The sequence below is a fragment of the Salmo salar genome, chromosome 06 (genome assembly GCF_965601325.2).
Source record: "Salmo salar chromosome 06, fSalSal1, whole genome shotgun sequence".
In the NCBI taxonomy this organism is placed as follows: Eukaryota; Metazoa; Chordata; class Actinopteri; order Salmoniformes; family Salmonidae; genus Salmo; species Salmo salar.
Genome location: NC_138296.1, coordinates 67,230,565 through 67,243,166, shown reverse-complemented (window position 1 = coordinate 67,243,166; position 12,602 = coordinate 67,230,565). Strand labels below are relative to the sequence as shown.

Here is a 12,602-nt window from a genome sequence, read left to right as displayed (position 1 = left end):
CCATATTGCACTTCCAGGTGGTACCGCATGATGTTTAATCCTTGGTAAAAACAGATATCAATTGGGACATACCTAATAAATTGTACAACTGAATGCATTTAACTGAAATGTCTTCTACATTTCACTTCTACAAGACACTTCTAAATGTCTTCTACATTTCAGAGTGGTGCCTTAATCAACATCTACGTCATCAGCATCCAGGGAACAGTGGGTTCACTGCCTTTCTCCGAGCAACAGATGTTTACCTTGTCAGCTCAGGGATTCGATCCAGCAACCTTTCTGTTACTGGCACAACTCTCCTACCCGCCAGGCTACATGTAGTTTCCTCTCTTTCCTTCAACCTGATATAGCAGAAACATAGTGTAAAATGAAGAACACAGTACCTTGGTTAGAAAACAAATGTTCAAATAAACCTCAGAGGGAAATTAGCAAATTTTTCTGTGCTTGCTACATGTTGTGGTTGGTTTTATAGAAAAGTAGAGTGTGTTCCTTGGTCAAACCTCAGCATGGGCTCTGGTTGGGGAGAAGGAGCTGTCCCCAGCTCTGCTCAAATTAGGTAGACTTGGGGAAATCCACAATTTAATAATTTTATGCATGTTTTCAATGTCAAACATTGTTCTGTAGACATGATTTATTTGTCCATTGTTTTACTTGAATAATCAACTGCATTTTGACCATGTATGGCTTATTGTTTAGCTTTACAGTATTTTGGATCATATCCAGTGTACATACAGTACCAGTCAAAGGTTTGGACACACCTACTCATTCAAGGGTTTTTCATTATTTGTACTATTTTCTACATTGTAGAATAATAGTGAAGACATCAAAACTATGAAATAACACATGGAATCATGTAGTAACCAAAAAAGTGTTAAACAAATCCAAATATATTTGAGATTCTTCAAAATAGCCACCATTTGCCTTGATGACAGCTTGCACATTCTTGGCATTCTCTCAACCAGCTTCATGAGCTAGTCACCTGGAATGCATTTCAATTAACAGGTGTGCCTTGTCAAAAGTACATTTGTGGAATTTCTTTCCTTCTTAATGCATTTGAGCCAATCAGTTGTGTTGTGACAAGGTAGGGGTGGTATACAGAAGATAGCCCTTTATGGTAAAAGACCAAGTCCATATTATGGCAAGAACTGCTCAAATAAGCAAAGAGAAACGACAGTCCATCATTACTTTAAGACATGAAGGTCAGTCACTACAGAACATTTCAAGAACTTTGAAAGTTTCTTCAAGTGCAGTCGCAAAAATCATCAGGCACTATAATGAAACTGGCTCTTATGAGGACCGCCACAGGAAAGGCAGACCCAGAGTTACCTCTGCTGCAGAGGATAAGTTCATTAGAGTTAACAGCCTCAGAAATTGCAGTTCAAGTAACAGACACATCACAACATCAACTGTTCAAAGGAGACTGCTTGGATCAGGCCTTCATGGTCGGATTGCTGCAAAGAAACCACTACTAAAGGACACCAATAACAAGAAGAGACTTGCTTTGACCAAGAAACACGAGCAATGGACATTAGACCGGTGGAAATCTGTCCTTTGGTCTGATGAGTCCAAATTTGAGATTTTTGGTTCTAACCGCTGTGTCTTTGTGAGACACAGAGTAGGTGAATGGATAATCTCTGCATGTGTGATTCCCACCATGAAGCATGGAGGAGGAGGTGTGATGGTGGTTTGCTGGTGACACTGTTAGTGATTTATTTAGATTTCAAGGCACACTTAACCAGCATGGCTACAACGGCATTCTGCAGTGATACGCCATCTATCTGGTTTGCGCTTAGTGGTACTATCATTTGTTTTTCAACAGGACAATGACCCAACACACCTCTAGGCTGTGTAAGGTCTATTTGACCAAGAAGGAGTGCTGCATCAGATGACCTGAACCTCCAAAACACCCGACCTCAACCCAATTGAGATGGTTTGGGACGAGTTGGACCACAGAGTGAAGGAAAAGCAGCAAACAAGTGCTCAACATATGTGGGAACTCCTTCAAGACTTGGAAAAGCATTCCTCGTGAAGCTGGTTGAGAGAATGCCAAGAGTGTGCAAAGCTGTCATCAAGGCAAAGGGTGGCTACTTTGAAGAATCTAAAATATTTTTGGCTTACCACATGATTCCATATGTGTTATTTCATAGTTTGATGTCTTCACTATCGTTCTACAATGTAGAAAATAGTAAAAAATAAAGTAAAACCCTTGAATGAGTAGGTGTCCAAACTTTTGACTGGTACTGTATATTCATCAATTCTGTAGCTATATGGACATGTTGACAGAATGTGTGTTCCAACACAGCTCTCAGCAGCATCTTCATCTGAACATTCAATCATTCATCCTCCCAGACACAGGAGACGGAAGATTGTTCAGGAAATCCAGGCCAACAGCCACCGATAACTCTCTCTAGTTTACAATAGCAAACAGCCTTTGTCGAATCTCAAGGGAGGACTCTTTCTTATAGAACTTATCCTGTCCAGAATACACATGGGCACATGGGGGAGTTCAGGAGGGCTCTGGGGTAGCTTACACTTCTAGCAGTGCTGATTACTGGAACTGCTCTTTCTCCCGCTGAGTTCTGTGACGTGCTCGTGCTAAACTGCTCTGAACAATGTAGTTTCTTTCTATAAATGGACTGAAGAGGTATAGTTATTGAGCCCACTACCCCTTGCACAAAATCTCTATACATGGTTGCACTGTTATTTCAAACCCCTCTTACAGAGCTGACTCAATGTGACAGTCATGGATGTTAATGCCAGAGAGAGGTCCTCTCGGAACTATAGAGGATAATGGAGTCCAACGTTTCCTGTGTCCATCTGTGACTTCCCCTGAATTATTGCTTCAAAAAAATTGTCCTCAAATAAAATACTTGTTGTTTGTCTGCGTTTGACATAAAACTGAGGGTAGAAAATAATTTGAGACCGTTCCAGATGCTAAGGACTTTTCACAATGGGAGTGTATGAAACAGATTAACCCAAACATTTCACAAACCAAAATGAAATATGTTCTATTACCTTCCAAAGAAATGTTTCCTCCAATAAAAGTTCAAACATTGATTCAAGCATCTTTCCCTCAGCCGTAATTCAGGGTCTTTGTTCTCCCTGGGCTCACCATATGCTGAGGTGATCAGGTGATTCTCCAGCAATCATTTCTATTTTCGTCCTTCATGTGGAACCACTTTTAAGGTAATTGCTTCTCATTTGTCAAACCAGAGATGACATACCCAACTTCCTCTATCTCTCCTCACCTGTTCTCTTGATGTACTGTATCTAGGGTATGGGCTAGGATTACTTAGCTTTCTACTGAACTGCCTCAACCATTTTCATCTTCATCAGAAAATAATCAAGTCCACATGTATAAACAAATGTATATTTTATTATTTCCATGGTACATGAACAATTTAAAAATCGGAAAAATCTAGTAAAAAGTATTGTCTAATGGACATATGAAATATTCTTGTCACATATTCACTGTATTTATTTATCTATTTCATACTACTTCAGGTATTGTTGTCTGGGTGTTATGACCAGAACAATCGATAAGCAGACATTTACATTCCTCAGCAGTCCCTTTGTCCAATAAAAGTGGTGATTAGGGCCACAGTACAACCAAGTATAACCATAGTATAACAAATCAACCAATCTCGACTTCACATACCAATCATACTATCCTGGCATTTGATAGTATGTTCCTAAAGTGGGAACCTGGGTTTGTGGTCCCTATTATACAAAGCAAATGTGTGCAGTCTGCTCCCTTAAATGTATGCGAAAAAGCATTGCATGACAGTGATTCATTTCCAGCACAGTTGAAGATCCATGCAATAATAACCTCTGCTATGTTCACAGACTAACTGCACCCTGGTTGAATATTTGAGACAGGATTATAATAGAGATGATCACGTACTGTAGGAATATATATCTCTACAAAACCAGAATAGATGTTTTGTATGAAAATATTTTAAATTGTTCTCCTTTCTTTTCTGTTGAAGGACCTTTCCCAAGAGGGAAGCATGATCAGTCTGAGTGAAAATATATAGAGATTGTAAGGTAGTCTCCTTGGCTGTTGGCTTAGAAAATGAGTGCATTGCAACACCTCTATGGCGCTTGTCTGCGCGTGAACCTAAGTTGATAAAAGTGAGGATCATTTCTGAGGGGAGCTGTTCCACTGCTCCAGATGAAATACTGAGGTAGTCCAGATTCTGAGAGTCTGAGAGTGGATCAAACCTAGTCCTCAGGACCTCAGCACATTTCATTGTTTATCCCAAATCAATATTTGGCAAGGGATCATCTACAGAAATATTTTTCTTACAGCCATCATATCATGTCAACACGTGATTTACATGTGAAAGTATCTTACATCAGGGCTTGGTTTTGTTTATTTCACACAATAATACATATTTCCCTGTTTCATTTCCTGTGAGAAACCTCAATTCATTGTGCATGTTTTACCATTTCACTTTATTTTCCCCAAACTGTAACTTGCCCTCTTAGGCTGTAATTTGTCTTACTTATCGTTAGAGTCATGGTTTCCATACATAAACCAAGCGTCAATCTTCAAACCGCCCATGCAATTATCGATGAAGAGGGTGACATTTTTGGCTGCGCTCTAACAATAAAAAACTGTTGGAGGGAGAAGCAAAAACGAGAGAGAGAGAGAGACTCTCATTCATGATGATAAAAACAATGCTTGGCTCTACAGGCAGAAATAGTAAAATTGTCAGACACAAACCAATAAATCATACTAGGGCCAAGTCATACATCCATTTAAAATGGCATCTCTTCCCCTTTCTTTTCTTTGTAATCGCTTTATCTATCAAAAATTTGACAAACATTTGTGACTGACCATTTTTTAAGTTGGTCCATTTTTGGCACTGAATCTAGTTCAGCTAAGAAGTATCTGCTATTGATAAACCTACTTTACATGAACAATAGCCATCCAAGAGGCCCTAAGGGGTCTGAAATCAAAGCATGTTTGCACATAACTGTCAAATCAGTTGCCCACAGCGGTGGGTGGGTGTAGGACAGCAGGATACAGCTCCTCTGCTCTACCTCACGCTGCCTGTCAACTGCAACTAATCTCAGCAGTTTGTAACTGAACTCGGTGGGGGTTCAAGTGGTGGGTGTTAGGTGTTGCATGTCACCCCCGCATCCTCCACGTGCCCACAGTTTGTCTTACCCCAGCCTGAGAACTTGCACTGGTGAATGGTGTCCTCGTTCCCAACGCAGGCCACATCATCCATCCAGATGAGCCCAGTACCTGTAGAGATAGAGATAGAGAGAGAGAGAGAGAGAGAGAGAGAGAGAGAGAGAGAGAGAGAGAGAGAGAGGGAGAGGGAGAGAGAGACACAGAAAGAAGGAAAGAAAGAAAGTGAGAGAGAGAAAGAAAGAAAGTGAGAGAGAGAAAGAAAGAAAGAAAGAAAGAAAGAAAGAAAGAAAGAAAGAAAGAAAGAAAGAAAGAAAGAAAGAAAGAAAGAAAGAAAGAAAGAAAGAAAGAAAGAAAGAAAGAAAGAAGAAAGAAAGAAAGAAAGAAAGAAAGAAAGTGTGAGAGAGAGAGAGAGCGAGAGAAATGGAGAGGACAGAAATTCTTTAGTCAAGATTAACCTAGCAGTGCACATATGTCCTCTCAGCCTCCCACTGTTATTAATAAAAAAAACTTCCAGATCGACTCCAGTATTCAGGACTTACAGAAAAGTATGGTTTACAGCTAAGATGATAAAGGAGGGATATACAGGGAGGGAATATAGGGGCGGCCAAGTATCAGGCTCTGCTATTCTATTGTTTTTCTTCTTAAATCACAGCCTTTATCTGAATGAAAGAGAGTGTGATAGCAGAGTCTGGTCTGGTCATACTCAGGATCCTCTTATTCATCACACCACTCTCCTCTGAGAGCCCTTGGAAGCGTTAATGTGAGGCAGATATCTGGCAGAGGGATGAGAGCATGTCATGGCTCCACAAACACAGAGACTCTGGAGACTGGCGCAAGCCTCTCCTCTCTCCTCTCCCCTGTCCACAGGCACCAGGCAGGGTAGCCAAGAGCCACCAGAGGGGACCACTGGCATGGAATCTCTGTCTGAAATTGGGTTTATTGTGGTATCAATTACATTGAAGACAGAACTGAGAGGCCGACAAACATACGAGACAGCCCCCTCCAGTGCCTGTTTCTCGGTCCAAATTAAAATAATTTCAAGACCCAGTCTAAATCTCTCGATGGCTTAAATAATAATTGCTGTCTGAAGAATGATGTGCAAAATGAATGTCCAACGTATGAACACAAACTTAGGAACTCCATTGTTCATGATAATGAGTTGTGACTTACAATGGTAGACGTGGGACACTGAATTCATCATTGGGTTTGAGAAAAAAATTCACTTTCAATCGTTATGTATAGGTTTCAGAACATTTGTGAAACAGCACAGTTAAAAATATACGGCAAATAGAAAACAAAACTGCATGGTCTTCAGAGATAGATGGGAGGGGTTGAGGGTAATTGAAGGATTGGATTCAAAACAAACAAAAGATAACTAACGTAAAATACACTGTGTCCAATCTAATTTACCTACTTGCCAAATAAGCAGGTTTGAGAAAGACATAGGACCTTAAATATACAGTGCATTCGGAAAGTATTCAGACCCCTTGACTTTTTCCACATTTTGCTACGTTACAGCCTTATTCTAAAATGTATTAAATAGTGTTTTTCCTTATCAATCTGCACACAATAGCCCATAATGACAAAGCAGAAACAGATTTTGGAAACATTTTGCTAATGTATAAATATAAAAAAACTGAAATATCACATTTACATAAGTATTCAAACCCTTTACTCAGTACTTTGTTGAAGCACCTTTGGCAGCGATTACAGCAACGAGTCTTCTTGGGTATGATGATACAAGCTTGACACACCTGTATTTGGGGAGTTTCTCCCATTCTTCTCTGCAGATCCTCTCAAGCTCTGTCAGGTTGGATGGGGAGCATCGCTTCACAGCTATTTTCAGGTCTCTCCAGAGAGGTCAAAGTCCTGTTGGAAGGTGAACCTTCACCCCAGTCTGAGGTCCTGAGCCCTCTGGAGCAGTTTTTCATCAAGGATCTCTCTGTCCTTTGCTCCGTTCATCTTTCCCTCAATCCTGACTAGTCTCCCAGTTCCTTCCGCTGAAAAACATCACCACAGCATTATGCTGCCACCACAATGCTTCACCGTAGGGATGTTGCCAGGTTTCCTCCAGACGTGAGACTTGGCATTCAGGCCAAATAGTTCAATCTTGGTTTCATCAGACCAGAGAATCTTGTTTCTCATGGTCTGATAGTCCTTTAGGTGCCCTTTGGCAAACTCCAAGTGGGCTGTCATGTGCCTTTTACTGAGGAGTGGCGTCCGTCTGGCCACCCTACCATGATTGGTGGAGTGCTGCAGAGATGGCAGTCCTTCTGGAAGGTTCTCCCATCTCCACAGAGGAACTCTGGAGTTCTGTCAGAATGACCATTGGATTCTTGGTCACCTCCCTGACCAAGGCCCTTCTCCCCTGATTGCTCAGTTTGGCCGGGCGGCCATCTCTAGGAAGAGTCTTGGTGGTTCCAAACTTCTTCCATTTAAGAATGATGGAGGCCACTGTGTTCTTGGGGACCTTCAATGCTGCAGACATTTTTTGGTACCCTTCCCCAGATGTGTGCCTTGACACAATCCTGTCTCTGAGCTCTACGGACAATTCCGTTGACCTCATGGCTTGGTTTTTGCTCTGACATGCACTGTTAACTGTGGGACCATACATAGACAGGTGTGTGCCTTTCCAAATCATGTCCAATCAATTGAATTTATCCCAGGTGGACTCCAATCAATTTGTAGAAACATCTGTGGTGGCTAATTTCTGCATTACCAAATGAGGAGAGTTACAAACTTCACACACCAGTCAGAGTTATACTTAAACTACATCTTTAATAATAAGAGCTTTCCAAATCACTTTGACTTTCAATGATGAGCTATCTCTAATGAACCATTGAAAAGTGTCAACACAAAAGTACAAAGATCTTTTATAGCCAAGATACACCCCTCTCAACCTACATGACGAACCACAGATGTTAGAAACAGTTCACAAAGGGACTTTATAATTGAGAAAGGAGTATCCCTTAGCCAGATAGCATTCACTATAAATTATCGTTCAGTTTGGTCCCTATGACGAGGTTCTAATCCTGTTCCTGGTACGGTATAGCACAAAAACACCATCTTATCCAATGGCATAAATCAATTTACAACTCTAGATACTCCCATCTCAAGTAAACCCCCTCTTGACTCCACTCCTGGACAAGCTCACTGAGGGGAGTGAGCCTCTAGGTCATACACTATCCCAAGATAAGTGCAACATCAGAGGGGACATACAATGGTTCCAGACACTACCATACACCTTCCCCCAATGCCACAGGAGGGAGTGACTTGCGCACAGACATTGTGGAGACAAGTAATTGGTTTCCCATTAATCATGCCATCCCTTCACATGGTTTAAGAATAGGTAAAGACACATTCACATATGAAGACAATGTTCCATTCTGTCCTCTTCCCTTTCTGATATTCTGCATAGCACCAGGGACATGTAAAAGACAAGCCTGACCTCTCCCCTCTCTGGGCCCCAAGTGACTGAGCCCTAGCTAAGGGAAGACGTGCAACTGCCAACACCATAGTCCAAAGTGATACATTCTAATGACAAGTATCTCACATATGCATATTATGCAAATAAAACATCTTAATTATCTATGTTACCCAACTAATTCTGATTCATCCGCCACACATCTCAAGAATGATCAATGCAAACAGGATGCACCTGAGCTCAATTTTGAGGCTCATAGCAAAGGGGCTGAATACTTATGTAAATAAGGTATTTCTGTTTTTTTTATTTTTAATACATTTTCCAAAATGTCTAAAAAACATGTTTTCGCTTTGTCATTATAGGGTATTGTCTGTAGATTGATTTACATTTTTTTATCAATTTTAGAGTAAGGCTGTAACAAAATGTGGAAAAAGTCAAGGGGTCTAAATACTTTCCGAATGCACTGTATGCCTAACATAACTACAACTTTGTTTGATTTATAACAACAAGGGATAATATACATGCAGGAAAACCACAGTGAATCCAGGTGAAAGCTATGATCCTTTATTGATGTCACTTGTTAAATCCACTTCAATCAGTGTAGATGAAGGGGAGGAAACAGGTTAAAGAATGATTTACAAGTCTTGGAGACATGGATTGGGTATGTGTGCCATTGAGTGGGTGATTAGGCAAGACAAAAAATGTAAGTTCCTTTGAACGGGCTTTGATAGTGGGTGCCAGGCACATTGGTTTGTGTCAACAACTGCAACGCTGATGGGTTTTTCTCGCTCAACAGTTTCCCGTGTGTATCAAGAACGGTCCACCATCCAAAGGACATCCAGCCAACATGGGCCAGCAACCCTGACACCTTGTAGAGTCCATGCCCAGACGAATTGAGGCTGTTCTGAGGGCAAAAGGGGGTGCAACTCAATATTAGGAAGGTGTTCTTAATGTTTTTTATGCTCACTGTATACAGTTTATCAAACCAATCCAGAATAATATATGTTTTAAATGCAACATGTCATAAGGATATCACTCTCCCCACAAAAGGTTCCCACAAAGTTAACATTAGCATAAGCATGTCTGTCTTATCCCACATTTGAATCAGATTTCACGTTATAATTCCTGGTCTTCGTTTGCTTCAAGGTTATATTCGAATGCTGGCAACATAACGAGCACAAAAAGCACAATATGCTTTTTATATCCTGAATCAGACATTCATTTCTTTCACTCTAAGATGACAGTTTACAGATGTGCATGTGGGCCTCATTCCCATGGGCCTATCAGGGGCTGTGTACTGGTAAGGGGATTCATCGACAGATTTGATGAAAGATAAGAGGCCAAATATATTCTACACTGGCTGGAGGCCGCAGACTAGACCATCAACCGTTTTAATGCCAGGGCTTGTCTGATATATCGTATAAATATACGTCTAGAGTGAGAGCTATGTGTGTAGTTAGGAACTGATGTCTCCATTTCAGTTATTTTATTTGATGTATTTGTGTGTCTTCCCTCAAATGTAGTAGTATCACTAATGCTCAAAGGAGGCCCTATGTGTGTATGGAAATATCGTTCCATATTGTTTTCCATATACTTTATGAACAGCAGTAATGTTGAGAAGGGACCAGGACCTAGTAGGCCTACCGTCTATCTACTCTATCCGTTTGTTCACAGAAACATTTTGAACTTTGAGTGTGAGCAATATTTTCCCTCAGAATGTTGGCAAACACACTCTGTATGATCAGAGTTTCTGCTTTAAGGTCATTCTACCACATTTAGCACGATGAGAGAAGACTCCAAGTTTGAGCTCCACCAACTACATAACATTGAATAACTGAAACATCTTGAGTGCAGCATGAACTTGAAAAGGAAACTTGGCCAGGACCAGTATAGTATAGTATACATTCACCGCAGATGTTTGGACTGGGCCTAATATATCACTGTTGGGTTTATTTTAACTAGACATGCCTCCTAAACTGGTTTACCCAGCATCTCAACACTTATTTTGAGAATAATTTATTGTATTGACCATGTACAATGTCATGTCTAACATAATTATAGATACAAATATGGGTCAGGATGAGGTCAAGAATAAAGGAACAACATTTTGCTTCGCAAATGGGGTCTATGAAAGACACATTTACAACTGTTTAATTAATCCTCAAAAGTAAATGTAAATTATTGTTAATTTTAAAGAATGGTTCTTGGAATTAGATATATATTTTTTTTTTTCAGATTAATTTGAACTAGATAATATTAATACACCATAATATTTTGATTGGACCAAACATAGATGTGTGTGTATGCATGATGTAATGATGGTTGTGGAAAATAGGTCATAAGAGAGGAAACAGATGGATATTACCACTGGCACATTTTTGATGGCATCTGGCTCCTATGATGTTCCCTATAAACGTATATGAATCTCAATAGTTTTCAAATGCTTTGTGCACTAATACCCACCGTAAAAAAGTACAATTACAAAAACAAATGGTACAAATCCTAATCCGCCTCCACAAGTTTATCACAGTCTGCACTGTAGTTAGCTCAAATCTCGATAGAGATGAAAACAGCCAAAAGGCTTACCTTGTCCAAACCGGCCTGTTTTATGGATCTCGAAGGCTCCTTTGTAGCCAAGCATCCTGCAGACCACGTCGCCGTCCTTCTTGTCCCAGACGTCATCACACACCGTTCCCCAGCGTCTCTCGTGGAACACCTCCACTCTCCCCTCGTGAGGGCCTGATCCATTCACCAGCCTCACCAGTGTCTCATCCACTGAATCGCACGCACGCACACACGCACACACACACACACACACACACACACACACACACACACACACACACACACACACACACACACACACACACACACACACACACACACACACACACACACACACACACACACACACACACACACACACACACACACACACACACACAGCAGGGGAGAGAGACATGGATGGTGGTTCGAAAGGGGAAGCTGGTCATGGGCCAAACAAAACCCCTAGCCACAGACCACTGATCAGGTTGAGGTGGCTGGACTCAGTGTATTAACCTCAAAGATGGATCATAGAGTGCATTTCTGTAAAGTCATCTAAATTACAGTAATATTCAGAGGACACTGGCAAGTTGATTTGCTGTTGATTTCCCAACCAGCTTGGTTTACCAGCATGTCTTGGGTTAGTGAAGTCATACTTTTTGGATTAGTTTGTTAGTTTGTACATGAATCTGGAGGACAGACTCGAGAAGAGCACTGGAACAAGATCAGGAATTAGGTCAGAGAATGTTGTCGCAAGAAATAGAGATGCAGGGACAGGATATTAGCCATATCATCAAGTGAAATTATTACAGTTTGTCAAAATAAACTTTAATTGATCTTTTTGGTTAGGCATACGCAATCAGTGTTCTACCCTGGACTGTATGTGCCCCTGTTTCATATGCAAGACCTCACCTCCCAGAGATGGCCATCACAGGGACCAGTCTTTATGCTATCGTATCTGTGCTGAGACCATCTTCTCGATCTCAGGTCACCTCCGCTGTGTGTGTTGATGCTAGACTGCCTTGTTTAAAGAGGGTACTGGGTGGGTATTGTCATTATCCTTGTGTGTGTGTGTGTGTGTGTGTGTGTGTGTGTGTGTGTGTGTGTGTGTGTGTGTGTGTGTGTGTGGTGTGTGTGTGTGTGTGTGTGTGTGTGTGTGTGTGTGTGTGTGTGTGTGTGTGTGCGCCCCACAAGACAGCAGGCGTCTCTTTCCCCCAGCACACACCATGGGAGGCTGATCCGAGGGACATCCCATCCACCATCATGTTTGGGAAGATTTAGTAAGAATAGGAAGGAGAGAAAATAGCCAGGATGTCATATTACAGCTCCCCTGCACATGAAGCCTAGTCCTGTAACGAAGCCTAGTCCTGTAATCCTGCAACAAAATACCTAATGAAAAACATGTTGCAGCCAGGTATGGACCTACCTTCAGGCCAGCATGAGGCTTGGTTTGTTCAAATAATTTTAGAAGTTCAGACAGAAACTTAA

The 12,602-nt window shown here is 41.2% G+C and overlaps 1 protein-coding gene across 2 annotated transcripts in view; it reads right to left on the bottom strand.

Moving 5' to 3' along the window:
* Nucleotides 1-3,356: 3,356 nt before the first annotated feature.
* LOC106607810 (scavenger receptor class A member 5) overlaps nt 3,357-12,602 on the bottom strand; it is a 47,661-nt gene continuing 38,415 nt past the window's right edge. Inside the window, exons 8-9 of one of the 2 annotated variants that reach the window (XM_014205177.3) lie at nt 11,157-11,345; nt 3,357-5,257 (exon numbers count right to left, since the gene is read on the bottom strand). In XM_014205177.3, coding sequence (XP_014060652.1) covers nt 5,124-5,257; nt 11,157-11,345 — 323 coding nt within the window. In that variant the 3' untranslated portion in view covers nt 3,357-5,123. Of the gene's footprint in view, nt 5,258-7,904; nt 9,475-11,156; nt 11,346-12,602 lie in introns of those variants that run through there. The other variant, XM_014205178.3, reaches the window with a different exon arrangement.